Source organism: Microcaecilia unicolor, chromosome 3 (genome assembly GCF_901765095.1).
Source record: "Microcaecilia unicolor chromosome 3, aMicUni1.1, whole genome shotgun sequence".
Classification (NCBI taxonomy): Eukaryota; Metazoa; Chordata; class Amphibia; order Gymnophiona; family Siphonopidae; genus Microcaecilia; species Microcaecilia unicolor.
In genome coordinates, this window is record NC_044033.1 from 104,502,345 (window position 1) to 104,518,602 (window position 16,258).

General features: G+C 42.4%; 1 protein-coding gene across 1 annotated transcript in view; it reads left to right on the top strand.

Annotated features, from left to right (window-relative positions):
• The window catches only part of RALGAPA2 (Ral GTPase activating protein catalytic alpha subunit 2), an 898,249-nt gene that overhangs the window by 610,907 nt on the left and 271,084 nt on the right, over nt 1–16,258 (top strand). Inside the window, 1 exon segment of the mRNA XM_030196220.1 lies at nt 7,606–7,764. Coding sequence (XP_030052080.1) covers nt 7,606–7,764 — 159 coding nt within the window.

Sequence of the window (16,258 nt, forward strand, 5' to 3'; positions counted from 1 at the left end):
CCTAAGTCCCCATAGTTAAAACATATAGATAGATCTATGTTCTGCACTTTGGCTGGCATCAGGCGCTGGGTACTTATTGAAGGTGGTCCTGAATGCTCTGACGTTCCTTTCTGTCTTCCTGGATGCAGGGTTAGTGGCCTCTCCATTAAGGGTTCAGGCATAGGCTTGTCTGTCTGTTTCCCAGGACTCACAGGCAGGTTCATCTCTTCGGAGGGTTCTGACACTGGTTGGGCTTGGTGAAAAATTTCTGTCAGCTCCAGTGCACCTTCTAGTCTGTCTGGTGTGTTGGCACACCCACTATCTCATGGGCAGAGTCAGACCTATGAACTGTTCCAGGAGAATAACCCTGGCTATCTCCATTCCTGTCTTAGCCTCCGGTTATAGCCATCTCCAGGCAACCTTAAAGTCTGCAGAAAAAACTCCAGGGACTTCTGAACAAAAGGACCCCTTCCTAAACGTCTGATGATAAGCTTCTGGAGGACACCCTGCCCACTCCAAAATTGCAGCCTTGACATCTACATATGTGGCTCTCCATACTAGGTTAGCATCCTGGAAAGGGACTTGGATGCTACCTGTTACGAGGTTCCCTAGGTAAGTGGTCCATGTCTCTGGCCAGCCAGCCATTCTAGCAGTTCTTCCAAAGTTCATTAAAAATAAAAAATCAGGTGTGTTTTCTGGGGTTATTTTAGGACACACAAGGATGGGCAAGTTCGCGTGGGATGCTGGTCTGTGCAGTGTCTAGGAAATGATGGGGCAAAGAGCTCTGTTGCAGCTCTACCAATTTCTCCAAAACTTGTTGCTGCTGCTTCTGCAACCGCTCCTGCTCACAAGGTCTGTATAAATTGCTGCTTCTGGCCCTTCACTAGGGTTCAGAGTAATTGCTCCATTCTGGTTCGCAACACTTTCCACTAGTACACCCCGTAAATAAAGAGAAGCAAAGGGGAAAAGACTGCCCGTTTAAGTTTTCAAGGATTAGTGATTTTCAAGTTTCCAAGGTAACTTGGCCTACCTGAATGAAGCTTGTACCGCTTAGACATATGTGGTGAAGGCATCTATTGGAGGGCTTCCCTGGGTCTCTCTGTTCGACCTGGACCCAGACAAGGCAGAGCAGGGAGGGTATGGTGCAGTGAGATGAAAACTCTATCTCACTGCACCATACCCTCCCTGCTCTGCCTTGTCTGGGTCACGCGCTTTAAGGTAGCTCTGTGAAGGAGTATTGTTAATGGAAACGGGTAACCTCCTACACACTCCCTCATAGACTAGATAAAATTATGATCTATAATGACTTCAGAAGGAACGTCAACATTTGCTGTATGTTTTAATATCATCTTAGTTTTTTGTATATGTTTTAATGATCTACTCTTCTGCAACCAGTGAAAACTTCCTTTATACAAGTTGTCACTCATTCAAGATTTTGCAGAGGTCTTGCGAGGCCACCGCTTGAAGTCTTTCAAGGAGTAGCGGCACCAGGCAGGAAAGAGTAGGGTTCATTCTTGCCCCGAAGAGGCCAGTAGATCACCAGGGCTACAAGGTAGGCCTGGGAGGGGAGGGAGAGAAGAGAACAGCTGTTTGTGGATGGGAGGGAAGAGAGAGGAGAGGGGGACATGGAGAGGAGGGAAGGGAAGAGGGGGAAATTCTGCACATTGATAGAAGGGGATGGAGAAGAGAGGGAAATGCTGCTCATGGATGGAAGGGAAAGGAAAGTGGGACATATGTTGCTCATGGATGTTTGCTTTTTTGGAAAAGTATATCATTTCTAATTTTGTACTTAGATTACGGAAGAAAATGAATTTGTTATTTTTACCAGTATTTTCACTGCTTGTAGAATATAGCTTCCTTGGGGGATCAAGCTGACTGTGCAGCTGGGACAGAGTGGCATTTTATTTTTTATGTCCTCTTTTTTTTGTCTCTGTAAATATGGTGCTTTTGGATCTGTGAGGCACAAGCCTATGTAAAAGATTGACTCTGAATCTCAAGAGACTTTATTCTTCATTTTCTGTGCCTGTGAAGTAACGAGCCTCCATCGTTGTGTTAATAAAGAGTTTTGTAACCTTGTCTGGCTGTATTATCCTACCATCCGGCATATCTGGCAGACCCTCCCCTGGTGATATCAATACATTGCCATTAAGAAGCTTGTGGCTTCTCTTCCTGTTTTCTGGCTTCACACGCTGCAAGGAAGCCATCTTTGACCCATGTTTGAACTGAGACCATGCTTCTCTGCAAGGGAACCATGCTTTGCAACTGATACTCCTTCATTCACCCCTCATCAGAGTTAAGAAGTGTGTGGCTTCTCTTCCCGTTTGTGATTTGAGCCCATGCTTCTATGCATATATTTTTGGATCTGGAATCCCACTTTTGCAGTGAGGGAACCGTTTTTGATTTAAGACTATGCTTTTATGCATTCATTTTTTTTTTGAGACCATGGTTCTATGCAAGAGAACCATAATTTTGAATCTGGGACTGCACTTGTCCAGCGAGGGAACCATTAAAAAAAGTTTTAAGCTAAGACCTTGCTTTTATAACAGTACAGCATGGCAACAATTTTTGGACCTGGAATCCCGCTTTCACAAGAAGGGAATTGTTGAAAAAGTTATAAGCTGAGACCTTGCTTTTATAACATTACAGCATGGCCGTAATTTTTGGATCTGAGAATGTGCTTGTGCAGCAAGGGAACCATTGAAAACGTTTTGAGCTGAAACCTTTTACAGCATGGCAGCAATTTTTGGCCAGTCGAAAGAGGAAAAAAGTTGTTTTGTCTATAGAGCAGAAACTTTAAGAAAGTGAACATTAAAGATGTCTTGAGCTGAAACCTTGCTTTTCTGCCAGGGAGCCATTTTTCATCTGAGACCATGCTTTTGCAGACATTTTTGGACCTGTGCCATGTGACCCAGGAGCCTGCTTTTTCTGCCAGGGATCCATTTTTGATCTGATGCTGTGCTTTTGCAGAAATAAAATCATGGTAAGATTCTTGTGCACAATCAGTTTTGTGCAGTACCGTATGTACACCTGCTGTATTCTTGTTTGTTCATTTACTTCACTTTCTTTATTCTTACTCTCATTCTTAAAACCAGAGAGATTCCAGTTGCAGTTATGCTGTCATGAGACATGGGGCTCTGTTTGATTGTGTTGTCTTGATTTCTGCTTCATACGTTACTATTATTGACTGGAGAAGACAACTCAAGTGAGGCTGAACATGCAGTGTTCTTGAGAAACGAGGCTCTGCTTGGTTCTGTATTTCTGTATATGCAGTTGATAAATATGGTTTCCCTTGCTCGGTTCTGTACATGTGCAGGATTTCTGTTTATATTGCCTACTGTACAATTGCTGTGCTGTGTATACTGCTCTGTATTTGTGCTCAACTTGCCTGCTGTACAATTTTTTTTCTTTGCTGATAAGTGTTCAACAATATTTGAATTAAAGATACCATATGACTGTTCTTCATGCATAAAGTATGTTTTCCATTCATTGTTTGAGAGGATACCATTGTTTTCCGTATTATCTGACTTTTCACTTACCTGACAACGGGCTAGTCCCGTTTACATCAGATAATCGACACTGTACTGTATTAATATACTATTCAGGAGATTTGGGAAGATGTTATATCCTTTTATAAAGGCAACATAAGCATCTGTCTGCCTTTAATAGGCATTTTCTGCTCCCATATGAATGCTTTGTATTTGTTCTTTATATTATATCTCTAAAAAGTGTGTTCAGTGCTGCTCTTATTTCTTAGGATCTTCAATGTTACTACAGGTACTTCCTGCTTCATGTGTAATCTTTACTTGTAGTGCATTGTTTGTAATTTAGTCCAACATATTCCTGCAGACAATCCTGCTTTTACTCCTCCCTCATTGCGAAACCTGAGTCTTCTCCCCACTGTCATTTACAGATTATCTTTATAATCTATGGTCTAGATGGTGACAAGGTTACTGTGCTATTATCCAAGTAGTGTCAATAGTTACTGTCTTTCTGATACTAAGGATTCCCTGATTGCTAGATGCTTCTCTTGTGCATAGGTTAAGGATAGCCCCCTAGGTGGGTAAGTTATCCTCTGACACAGATAGGAAGTTGACACATACCACTACTACTGTCTTCACCTTTCAGTCCGGTCCCCATTTGGGACTCTCAGATGTCAGCAGCTTTAACCTTTTCTGTTCTCTGATTAAGGCAAAGGATCCAGTCTCCCTTCATACAGACCTTTTGGTATTAGGGCACTCCATGCCACAGAGGGACAGCTGTGGATCAGATTGACTACTTTGAACAGTTTATTGCAAATGGGAACATGTCCATCTTTTTCTTTCAGGCTCTATGGGACAGGGTAATCTATATGGAACAACCTCCCTCTGAGGCTGAGGCAAATGGATAAAAACAACAGTCTGACCGACAGGCTGAGCAAGATTATACAACCGCATGAATGGTCAGTCAACATGGGAGTTCCAGTCAAGATATTACGAGTGTAGGGCACTACCCTGGTGGATCTCCTCGCCACTCAGCTGAATCACAAAGTCCCTCAGTTCTGTTCCAGACTTCAGGCTCACAAGACTAGTGTCAAATGCCTTCCTCCTTCATTGGGGGACAGGTCTTCTGTATGCCTATCCTCCCATTCCTCTTGTGGGGAAGACTTTGCTGAAACTCAAGCAAGACCCGGGACCATGATCTTGATCGCATCTTACTGGCCGCTGCAGATCTGGTTCCCTCTTCTTATGGATTTATCCTCCAAAGAATCATGTAGATTGGAATGCTTTCTGACTCTCATCACTCAGAACGAGGGATCTCTTCTGCATCCAAAGGTTCTGTCTCTGGCCCTGACGGCCTTGATGTTGAGAGCCTAGAATTTGCTTCCTTGGGTCTTTCGGAGGGTGTCTCCCAGGTCTTGCTGGCTTCCAGGAAAGATTCCACTAAGAGGTGTTATTCTTTCAAATGGAGGAGGTTTGCCATCTGGTGTGAGGGCAAGGCCCTAGATCTTGTTTCCTTCCCTACACAGACCCCGCTTGAATACCTTCTACTCCTCTCTGTGTTTGGTCTCAAGACCAACTCCGTAAGGGTTCACCTCAGTGCAATTAGTGCTTATCATTATCGTGTAGAGGGTAAGCCCATCTCTGGACAGCCTCTAGTTGTTCACTTCATTAGAGATTTGCTTTTGTCAAAGCCCCCTTTCAAACTTTCGCCCATATTGTGGGACCTCAGTGTTGTTCTCACCCAGCTGATGAAAACTCCTTTTGAGCCACTGAATTCCTGCCATCTGAAGTACTTGACCTGGAAGGTCATTTTCTTGGTGGCTGTTACTTCAGCTCGTAGGGTCAGTGAGCTTCAGATCTAGTAGTGGATGCACCTTACACTAAGTTTCTTCATAACAGAATAGTCCTCTGCATCCGCATGCACCCTAAGTTCCTTTCAAAGGTTGTGTCAGAGTTCATCTGAACCAGTCAGTTGTCTTGCCTACATTCTTTCCCCAACCTCATGCCTATCCTGCCAAAAGCACTTTGCACACCTTGGACTGCAAGCAAGCATTGGCCTACTACGTGGAGCGGACAAAGCCCCACAGGCAGTCCGCCCAATTTTTTGTTTCTTTTGATCCCAACAGAATGGAGGTCGCCAGTCTCTAATTGGCTGGCAGATTGCATTTCTTTCACTTATGCCCAAGCTGGGCTGACACTGGAGGGTCATGTCAAGGTTCACAATGTCAGAGCCATGGCTGCATCAGTAGCCCACTTGCAGTCAGCATCCATTGAAGAAATTTGCAAGTCTGTGACTTGGTCGTCCATCCACACATTTGTATCTCATTACTGCCTTGAGCATAATACCCGACGCGACAGTTGATTCGGGCAGAGTTTCAGAATCTGTTTTGGGTCTATAATCCAACTCCACCCCCCTATGCCTGTTTTATTTTGTTCCAGGCTGCATTCTCACTCAGTTTGTATATAGTTTCAGGTTAATCTGAGTTATGTTCTCACTGTTGTGACGCTCAGTTGACCAACGTTTGTTGTTTTTGGTGAACCTAAATGCTAGGGATACCCCACTTGTGAGAATAAATAGGCCTGCTTGTCCTCGGAGAAAGCAAAGATACTTTACCTGTAGCAGGTATTCTCCAAGGACAGCAGGCCTTATATTCTCAGAAACCCTTCCACCTCCTTTTGGAATTGTCTCCTATTTTTTATTTTATTTTTTATGCTATAGTATTTAACTGTGGTAACCACGCCCTCGCAGTAAGTGGTAAGGCACTCACACATGTGAGGTAGAGTATGTCTCGCTCTCCACAAAGCTCTTTAAAGCTTGTTGTAAGCTCCAGACCAGGCAACATGGTGCCGCATTACCCACTTAAGTATATAAGTATTGTCATACTGGAACAGACCAAAGGTCCATCAAGCCCAGCAGTTTCCAACAGTGGCCAATCCAGGTCACAAATACCTGGCAAGATCCCAAAAAAGTACAAAACATTTTATGCTGCTATGGACTTTTCCTTTAGGAAACTGTCCAAACCTTTTTTAAACCCCGCTATGCTAACCACCTTTACCATATTCTCTGGCAACAAATTCCAGAGTTCAGTTACACTTGTGAAAATATAAAGCCTGCTGTCCTCGGAGAATACCTGCTACAGGTAAGTATCTTCGCTTTTTTGGCAGGCAAACAATGTTTTAACGAGAGTTGTACTCATTTCATTAGCACACTGTTGCATGGGTCTTTCCCACATGCTAAAGCCATGTGACCACTATAGAAAACCAAGTAAAGTGCAAAAAAAAAAAAAATCCCAGCACAAACAAGAGAAAAAGACAAAAAAAGAAGAAGAAAAAGGCATGAAGTGAAGCCTAAAAGCTATAAATGCCCCCTCCAAGACAAAGTCTCAGCAACAGGGACTACTACAGAAACTATCATTGGCCCACTCCTTGACACTAACACAAAATGTGGCACAGGTGGAGAAAAAGCCAAACAGCATAAGAAAACTCAACCCCAAAAATGTGAACAGTCACAGTATGTCAACAAACAGTCACTCAAAGCAATTGTGATTCCAAAAAAAAAAAATGGTACCGGAAGGAATGGTCTGAAACACAAGTAAACATATAATATACAGCAAATATAACTCAACTGAAAAGTTCTTAGTACATGCATGCATGCAATCCAATAGGCACCAAATGAAAAACCCAACAAGAGGCCTCTCGTTTTGCCGAAGCTATGTCAGGGTTTGTTTGAATTATTTTGATATTTACCCGATTTCCTCTGTTGATATTGTAGTTTTGATATAGAATTTCATGTGCTAATGTTGTCATTACCATGCAGCCATTAACAAAAATTAGTATGTGAGCACTTAGACATCTATTTTGTAGGCTTTAAGGGCTCATGCGCTAATCAGTACATAGTAATGTAGATGTTCTGATTAGCACAGAAACACCCACTTTCCACCCTCCCGGACATGCCCTCTGTGCATATTTTGTACTTTGCTCATTTTTTATACATTTGTAGTTTGGTTGAAGTAAGTACAATACAGTGCTATTTTTGTAATTATAACAAAAAATCTGGAGTCAAGAATATAATTCAATATATAAGACATAACATCTTGTAATCTGTTGTTAATACTCCTATTAATAAAGAGCCAATTTGTCTTTTCAGCTTCGCCACTTGGGAAATGATGAAGTTCACATTGTTTGGTCTGAGCACAGTAGGAACTACCGGAGGGGTATTATACCAACAGATTTTGGAGATGTTTTAATTATTATTTATCCGATGAAGAATCATATGTTCTTTATAGAGATCATGAAGAAGCCAGAGGTGAGTTTGTCTGTTGTTCTGCTATTTGACAATTGTTGTCTAGTTGTATTTACCTTGAAACTGAAATCATAACTAGCAAGATTTTGAGAAGGTTTGATTTTGACACTAATATTCAGTGCTATTCTATATAGGAGCCCTTTTACTAAGCTGCGCTAAAAAATTGCCTGCGTTATGACAAGTGTTGGGTTTCCCACACACTGAGGCCACTTTTAGCGCGGCTATAAAATGGCTACATTTTCTATTTTTGCAGTAATGGCCACATTTTATGTTTCCCATTAGCTGGTGAGCCCTTAACCACACTTACTTTCTAGGTCAGGGCCGGTCTTGGGCCGAGGCGACCGAGGCGGCCGCATAAAGCCCCGCGCTTAGGGGGGCCCCGCGCGGCGCGCCTCAGTCAGCCTTGACCTAGTTCCGCCCGCCCTGGGATCGCTGCCAATCGTCCCAACTGCCCGCCCTCTTCTCTCCCCCACGATCGATCCCTTTCCTTTTTTTTCTTTTAAATTTACCTCCAGTCCGGCAGCGCCAGTGAAAGCGCTCCCAGTAAAAGCGCTTCTCTTCGCTGTGTCCCGCCTTCTTCTGACGTCATGATGTCAGAAGAAGGCGGGTCACTGAGTGAAGAGAAGCGCTTTTACTGGGAGCGCTTTCACTGACGCTGCCGGACTGGAGGTAAATTTAAAAGAAAAAAAAGGAAAGGGATCAATCATGGGGGAGAGAAGAGGGCGGGCAGTTGGGGCAAGGGAAAGAGGGACATGGATGGGATGGCAGGGCTCAGGGAGAGAGGGGAATTGCTGGATACATGGGTGAATGGAGGGGGGCAGGGGAGAGAGGAACAGATGGGAGGGCAGGGCCCAGGGAGAGGAGAAATTGCTGGAAATGGAAGGGAGGGGAGAGAGGAGAATTGCTGGATGTGGATGGAGGAGGGAAGGGCAGAGAGGGCCAAGGATGGACTTGGATGGGATGGCAGGGCCCAGAGAGAAGAGAAATTGCTGGAAATGGAGGGGAGGGGAGAGAGGAGAATTGCTGAATGTGGGTGGAGCGGAGGAGGGAAGGGCAGAGAGGGCCAAGGATGGACTTGGATGGGATGGCAGGGCCCAGGGAGAGGAGAAATTGCTGGAAATGGAGTGGAGGGGAGAGAGGAGAAATGCTGGATGTGGATGAAGGGGAAATTGTTGAATTTAAGGGCTGGATCGGAACACTTTGAAGGCAGATGCTGAAACTGGAGAAAGGATAGGGACAGGGGGCTACAGATGGTAGACAGGACACATAAGGACACAGGAGGATGGTGGACATGGTGAGAGAAAAAATATCAAACGGAAAGAAGACACTGCATAAAACAGAAGACACTGGGACCAAAGCGAATAGAAAAACTAAATGATCAGACAACAAAGGTAGAAAAAAAGTATTTTATTCAGAATTTATTAATTGGAATATGTCAGCTTTTAGAAATGTGCATCAGTGATATTTTGCATGTAAGTTTCAATTTTTCTAGTATTGCTGCATGCTGAGTCTGACTTCTTGAGGTAACTTTCCATTCAGTATTTTCCCTTCGTATTTGTTGTGTCATGTGTTTTTCATGTGTGATCAAGGTACAGTATCCTGCTAGCGTGTAGTATTTGCAGCCCTTTTTTTTTTCACAAGGTAGTGTATTGGTGTTTTAGAGCCTGGTGTAATTACAGTTCTGCCTTTCCATGCATAAGTTTGTAGCTCGTCCTGTCCTGGGAATTAGTGCTGTTATGGTTTGGTAAGGTTCTGACTGTGTTTTTGCACAAGTTTGTGTATAGTGTTTTGCAGTGGAGAGATTGTGTGTCCGCACCTCTGACCCCCCAGGGTTATGAGAATTGGAACTACTAATTGTGGACTTGAACTGAATAATTTCTTGGGAGGCGGGGTTTCATGATAGCATTGTGCTTATTATTTCAATCAGTTTTTCTGTACAAGTTTAGCTTCATTTGTCTTTATTTGAAATTTCATAAATAAAACATTTTCTAAAAATTGAATAATCTTATCAATGGGTGGGATGGGGGCAGGGCTAGTATAGGGGCGGGGCTAGGATGGGGCCCCACCAAATTGGTCTGCATAGGGCCCCGCACTTGCTAAGACTGGCCCTGTTCTAGGTGGTAAGAGCTCATGTGCTGACTACATGGTAATGTAGCTGCATTAACTGATTAGCGCTGGACACAACTACTCTCCGCCTCCAAACATGCCCCTAGCTCTAAAAAAAAATAAAAAAAAAGTATTTTTTAGTGCATGGGAAGTATATGCAGATGCCAAAATTACCATGGGATGCCTGAGCACATTATTGCTTACCACAGCTTAGTAAAAGGGCCCCTTAGTCCTGTCAGAAAAATCACTGTCCCAAAATTACCAGATAATTTGATGGTTTGTTAGGCTTAATATACCTCAACTTAATGAAAGCACTGTAGAACAGTTACAAATCAACAGTTAACATAAACAGAAAAGAACATCATTTCGTAAAAGCAGTAAATAGACTGAGACAGACTGCCCCTGGACCAGTCAGAGAAGGCTTGGTGGAATAAACTGGTTTTTAGGACTGCCTTAAATTTTGCAAGGGATGGTTCTGTTCTTAAGACCAATGGAATGGTGTACCAAAATAATGAAGAAGCACAATAAATGGCTGTTAACACATGGACTCTAAATGGGCTGAGTGAAATGGAGGTATCTGTCGACCGTCATATAATGATCATGGTGTTCTAGTTTGAGTATGAAGTGATCTTAAAGCCTAGGTAGGACAGAGTGCCCTTATTGAAGTACCATAATGTAAGGATTTTTTAGGTGATACGGTATAATGCAAGTAACTAATGATGTTGATTAAATAGGTCTATAACATGATCACATCTTTTTACATTGGAAAAAAGTCTCATGACTATGTTTTGTATGGCTTGCAGATGTTTGACTTCATAGTAAGGAAGTCCAGCATATACGATGTTAAAATAGTCAAGTCATGAGGCTAATAAAGAATAGAGGTCAGGGGTCATGGATTTGATATATCGCCTTTCTGTGGTACAGCCAAAGCAGTTTACATATATGCAGATACAAGGTTTTCTGCAAGAGCTTATCTTAGTATAGGCATACACATCAAAACCATCTTAATGACCAGAAACATTTTTTTGCCAGAGGCCATTTGAGTTTCAAAAGTGAAATTACAATCTATTATGACACCTAACCAAGGTAATGGGAATGTTATATGACACTTAACCAAGGTAATAGGAATATTATTCAAAGTATGTACAATTCAGCAACAAACCAAAGAAGAAAAAAACTTTTCAAGATTACTCTAGGAAAAGCACAGAGTGGAGATGGCTAAAAAAGGAGGCATGACTACAGGTCCAAATGAAAAGATTTTTATTTATACACCCAACATGGCCGTATTTTGGTATAATGCCTGTGTCAGAGGTTATTATCTTTATGAAAGTGGATTTCAAAACATCACTCACAGTACAAAAAATGTTCTAGTGCTTTTGGATACAGTGAGGTTCCGATAAACACTGCTCCCACAAAAAACAATTCTCTTCATTTGGACCGGTAGTTCCATCTGCTACACAGATACTGCTTGAATACCTCCTACTTCTGTCTGAGTCAGGTCTCAAGACCAGCACCTTAAGGGTTCACTTCAGTTCAACTGGAGCATATCATCACTGTGTAGAGGGTAAACTGTTTAGATGATCTCTTCATGAGGGACTTGCTTTTACTGAAACCCCCAGTCAAACCCCCCATAGAATCAGAATCCCAATATTGTCCTTACCCAACTGATAAAAGCTCCTTTTGAGCCACTTGATACCTCTCACCTGAAATACCTGACTTGGGAGGTCTTGTTTTTCATGGTAGTCACTTCAGCCCACAGAGGTTTTACAACAACAGATTGGTTTTATGCATACAGAGCCTAAGTTCCTTTCTAAGGAGTGTCAGAATTCTGTCTGAGCCAGTCATTTGTACTGCCACCATTTTTTCCAAAGCCACATGCCCATGAAGATAAAATGCACACTCAACTGTAAGAGAGCCCACTTTGAAGCAGACTAAAGCCCATAGACAGTCCACCCAGCTTTTTATTTCTTTTTGATCCCAACAGGATGAGGTTTGCCATTGGTAAATGCACTAATTGACTTGTTCACTGCATCTGCTTTACTTATGCCCAAGTTAGAGGGTCATGTCACAGCTGATAACGTCGTAGCCCACCTGAGGTCGGCTTTCTTTAGTAGTGATTTCCAGACCTGAAACATGAACTATCTAAGCTATCTAAGATCATCATCCCACTCAGCTATGAAAGTGTAACATTTGTATCTACCCCTTATCACTTCCCTCTTCCCCTTCACAAGTTCCACACATCACTAATTGTATCTGTTATCCTGTAATGTTACTGTCATAATAAAACTATGTAAGCCACATTGAGCCTGCAAATAGGTGGGATAATGTGGAATACAAATGCAATAAATAAATAAACTTTGGTCCATATATTCATCTCTCACAACTGTAGAGCAAGACTCCCAGTGTGACAGCTGGTTTGGTGAGACAGTCCTTCAGAATTTATTTGAGGTTTAAAATCTAACTCACTCCCCTAGGTACTTTTGTTTCCTGTTCTAGGCTGTTTAAAAAAAAAAAGTTGATGATCTGTTGATTATCATGTTAGGCTGTGCCTATTGCACGCCTCTCTTCCCTTTTTTCTTTAAGACAGACTAGTAATTAGGGATTCCCACAAGTGAAAATATCTACATCCTGCTTGTCCTTGGAGAAAACAAAGTTACTCACCTGTAGCAGATGTCCTCCGGGGACAACAGGATGGATGTTCTGACTGACCCGCTCAACTCGAAGTTGAATTCTATCAGCTATTGTAGTAGACTGAGTTGGTGCTGCGCAACAATGGTGGATAGGATGACATGTGCAGTGGGTCACTTACAAAGGCTTTGAGAAGGAATGCTGAGGAGTGCTTACCATGGCAGGCTCCTTTGGATGATGTCACCCAGCAGTAGAGAATGACACGGGGACAAAGTTTGTCCCCGCCCCATCCCTGTGGGTTCTGTCTCCATCCCTGCCCCATCCCCATGGGTTCTGCCTCCATCTGCAGAAGCCTCGAACAATTATAATTTTATATTTAAATCTTTTTATTAAAGTATAAAAAAGAACAATATACTGTGTAAGAATTGTGTATAAATTTCAAATAGAAAACAATAATAACAGCGAGCAGCTATAATAACCCACCTCACCACCACCGTCTACCCTTCCAACCCCAACAATAGCTGGTTTCTACTACCCCAAGGAATCCTAATCCACCCTGTTAAAATATCCAGGGATACAAAATACAACCCGTTCTGTATGCCCTAGAGGGGAGAAATATGCAGATGAATAAGAAGTCATCAACAATCTCAGGATTCAGTCTGGCTCTCCTGTCTTCCACAGTCCTTCCTGCAATAGAAGATGTCTTCTTAGAAGATGTTCTGGTAGCAGGATGTACAGGATCCCCCATGCAAATTTTGCTAGTTGTGGCCAGCATGTATGCTTGTTTTTCCAAAAAAATCAAAATATTGTCTGCATCACTCATACATAAATAAGAGTCCAGTTAATAACAGACTTCAAAGTAGAAAATGACACAGGGACAAAGTTTGTCCCTGTCCTTGTGGGTTCTGTCCCCATACCCGCCCCGTCCCCATGGAATCTGTCCCCTCCCTGTCCCCATCCCCGCCGTTACTGTGGGTCCCCGTCTCAGTGTCATTCTCTACACAGCAGTAAGAATAACTATCTATCCTGCTGCCTTCAGAGCACACCTACTACCCTGCCCTTCATGGTCACACTATATAGCCTTCACTGAGAAACTGCATATTGGGAGTCATCTTTGACCCCAGACTTTCATTTAAGCACCACATTAATAAAACTATTCAATCTTCCTTCTTTAAGAACATAAGAATAGCCATACTGGGTCAGACCAATGGTCCATCTATCCCAGTATGTTGCTTCCAACAGTGGCCAATCCAGGTCACAAGTACCTGGCAGAAATACAATTAGTAGCAACATTCCATGCTACCAATCCCAGATTAAACAGTGGCTTCCCCCATTTCCATCTCAATAACAGACTATGGACTGATATTATGTATCTGGATTTTCAAAAGGCGTTTGATAAGGTACCTCATGAAAGGCTACAGAGGAAATTGGAGGGATATGGGATAGGAGGAAATGTCCTATTGTGGATTAAAAACTGGTTGAAGGATAGGAAACAGAGAGTGGGGTTAAATGGGCAGTATTCACAATGGAGAAGGGTAGTTAGCGCTATAAAAATGATAAATAGTAGTAGTAGTAGTGGGGTTCCTCAGGAGTCAGTGCTAGGACCGCTGCTTTTTAATATATTTATAAATGATTTAGAGATGGGAGTAACCAGCGAGGTAATTAAATTTGCTGATGACACAAAGTTATTCAAAGTCGTTAACTCGCGAGAGGATTGTGAAAAATTACAGAAGGACCTTACGAGACTGGGAGACTGGGCTGCTAAATGGCAGATGACGTTTAATGTGAACAAGTGCGAGGTGATGCATGTGCGGAAAAAACCCCGAATTATAGCTACGTTATGCAAGGTTCCACGTTAAGAGTTATGGACCAAGAAAGGGATCTGGGTGTCATCGTTGAAAATACACTGAAACCTTCTGCTCAGTGTGCTGCTGCGGCTAGGAAAGCGAATAGAATGTTGGGTATTATTAGGAAAGATATGGAGAACAGATGTGAGGATGTTATAATGCTGTTGTATCGCTCCATGGTGCGACCGCACCTTGAGTATTGTGTTCAATTCTGGTCGCCGCATCTCAAGAAAGATATAGTAGAACTGGAAAAGGTGCAGCAAAGGGCGACAAAAATGATAGCGGGGATGGGACGACTTCCCTATGAAGAAAGACTAAGGAGGCTAGGGCTTTTCAGCTTGGAGAAGAGACAGCTGAGGGGAGACATGATAGAGGTATATAAAATAATGAGTGGAGTGGAACAGGTGGATGTGAAGCGTCTGTTCACATTTTCCAAAAATACTAGGACTAGGGGGAATGCGATGAAACTACAGTGTCGTAAATTTAAAACAAATTGGAGAAAACTTTTCTTCACCCAACGTGTAATTAAACTCTGGAATTCGTTGCCGGAGAACGTGGTGAAGGCAATTAGCTTGGCAGAGTTTTAAAAGGGGTTGGATGGTTTCCTTAAAGGACAAGTCCATAGACCGCTACTAAATGGGCTTGGGAGAAATCCACAATTTCAGGAATAACTTGTATAAAATGTTTGTACCTTTGGGTAGCTTGTCAGGTGCCCATGACATGGATTGGCCGCTGTCGTGGACAGGATGCTGGGCTCGATGGACCTTTGGTCTTTTCCCAGTATGGCATTACTTATGTACTTATGACTTTCCTCCAGGAACTTGTCCAGACCTTTTTTAAACCCAGATATTCTAACTTCTGTGACCACGTCCTCCGGCAGCGAGTTCCAAAGCTTAACTATTCTTTGAGTGAAAAAAAATGTTTCCTCCTATTTGTTTTAAAGGTATTTCTTTGTAATTTTATTGAGTGTATCCTGGTCTTTGTACTTTTTGAAAGAATGAAAAATTGATTCACTTCTGCCCGTTCTACACCATTCAGGATTTTATAGACCTCAGTCATATCCCCCCTCAGCCGTCTCTTTTCCAAGATGAAGAATCCTAACCTCTTTAACCTTTCCTTATATGGAAGGATTTCCATCCCCTTTATCATTTTGGTCTCTCTTTGAAACATTTCTAATTCCGCTATATCTTTTTTGAGATACATGAACTAGAATTGAATACAATACTCAAGGTGAGGTCGCACCATGGAGCAATACAGAGGCATTATAATATTCTTGGTCTTATTTTGCATCCCTTTCCTAATAATTCTTAGCATCCTGTTTCCTTTTTGGAGTATTGTGTTCAGTTTTGGAGGCCGTATCTGTGCGTAATGTAATGTGAGGTAAAGATGGTGAAGAAACAATGTTGATTCCTTGTGATGTTAGAAGGTATCTATCAATTCTTGCAAACCAAAGCAGACAAGGAATGGTAAGAAATACTATCTGTGTCAGACTACAGTGTTAAAAAGACCTGATTTAGAGTGAGGAGTCAAATAATGAGAGGTATGAGATAAACTAATGATACATAAATAAGTTAACAAATAGTAAACTCACTGACATCTGTGCAAGTCCAAGTAGCAGGAAATGATGCACTTTGATATTCCACTATTGTTGACTGTCAGTTCTTAGTTCAGTGGAATGCATTTGTCAAGTTACTCTTCAAGTTGCTCATGAAGGGTATCGACTAACAAACCTGGTTCAGAGTCCTTTCGAAGGTGCTGCTGAAGTCGCGCATGAAGGGATGCAAGCCTCAGTAGTTGTATTCAGAATTTACACTAAAAACCAACTTCACTGGCAAGCACGTCTTTTCAGTCAAGGGTCTTTATAAAGACCACTATCCAACCCCTTATAACAAAAGATTGGACATTACTATACGTAT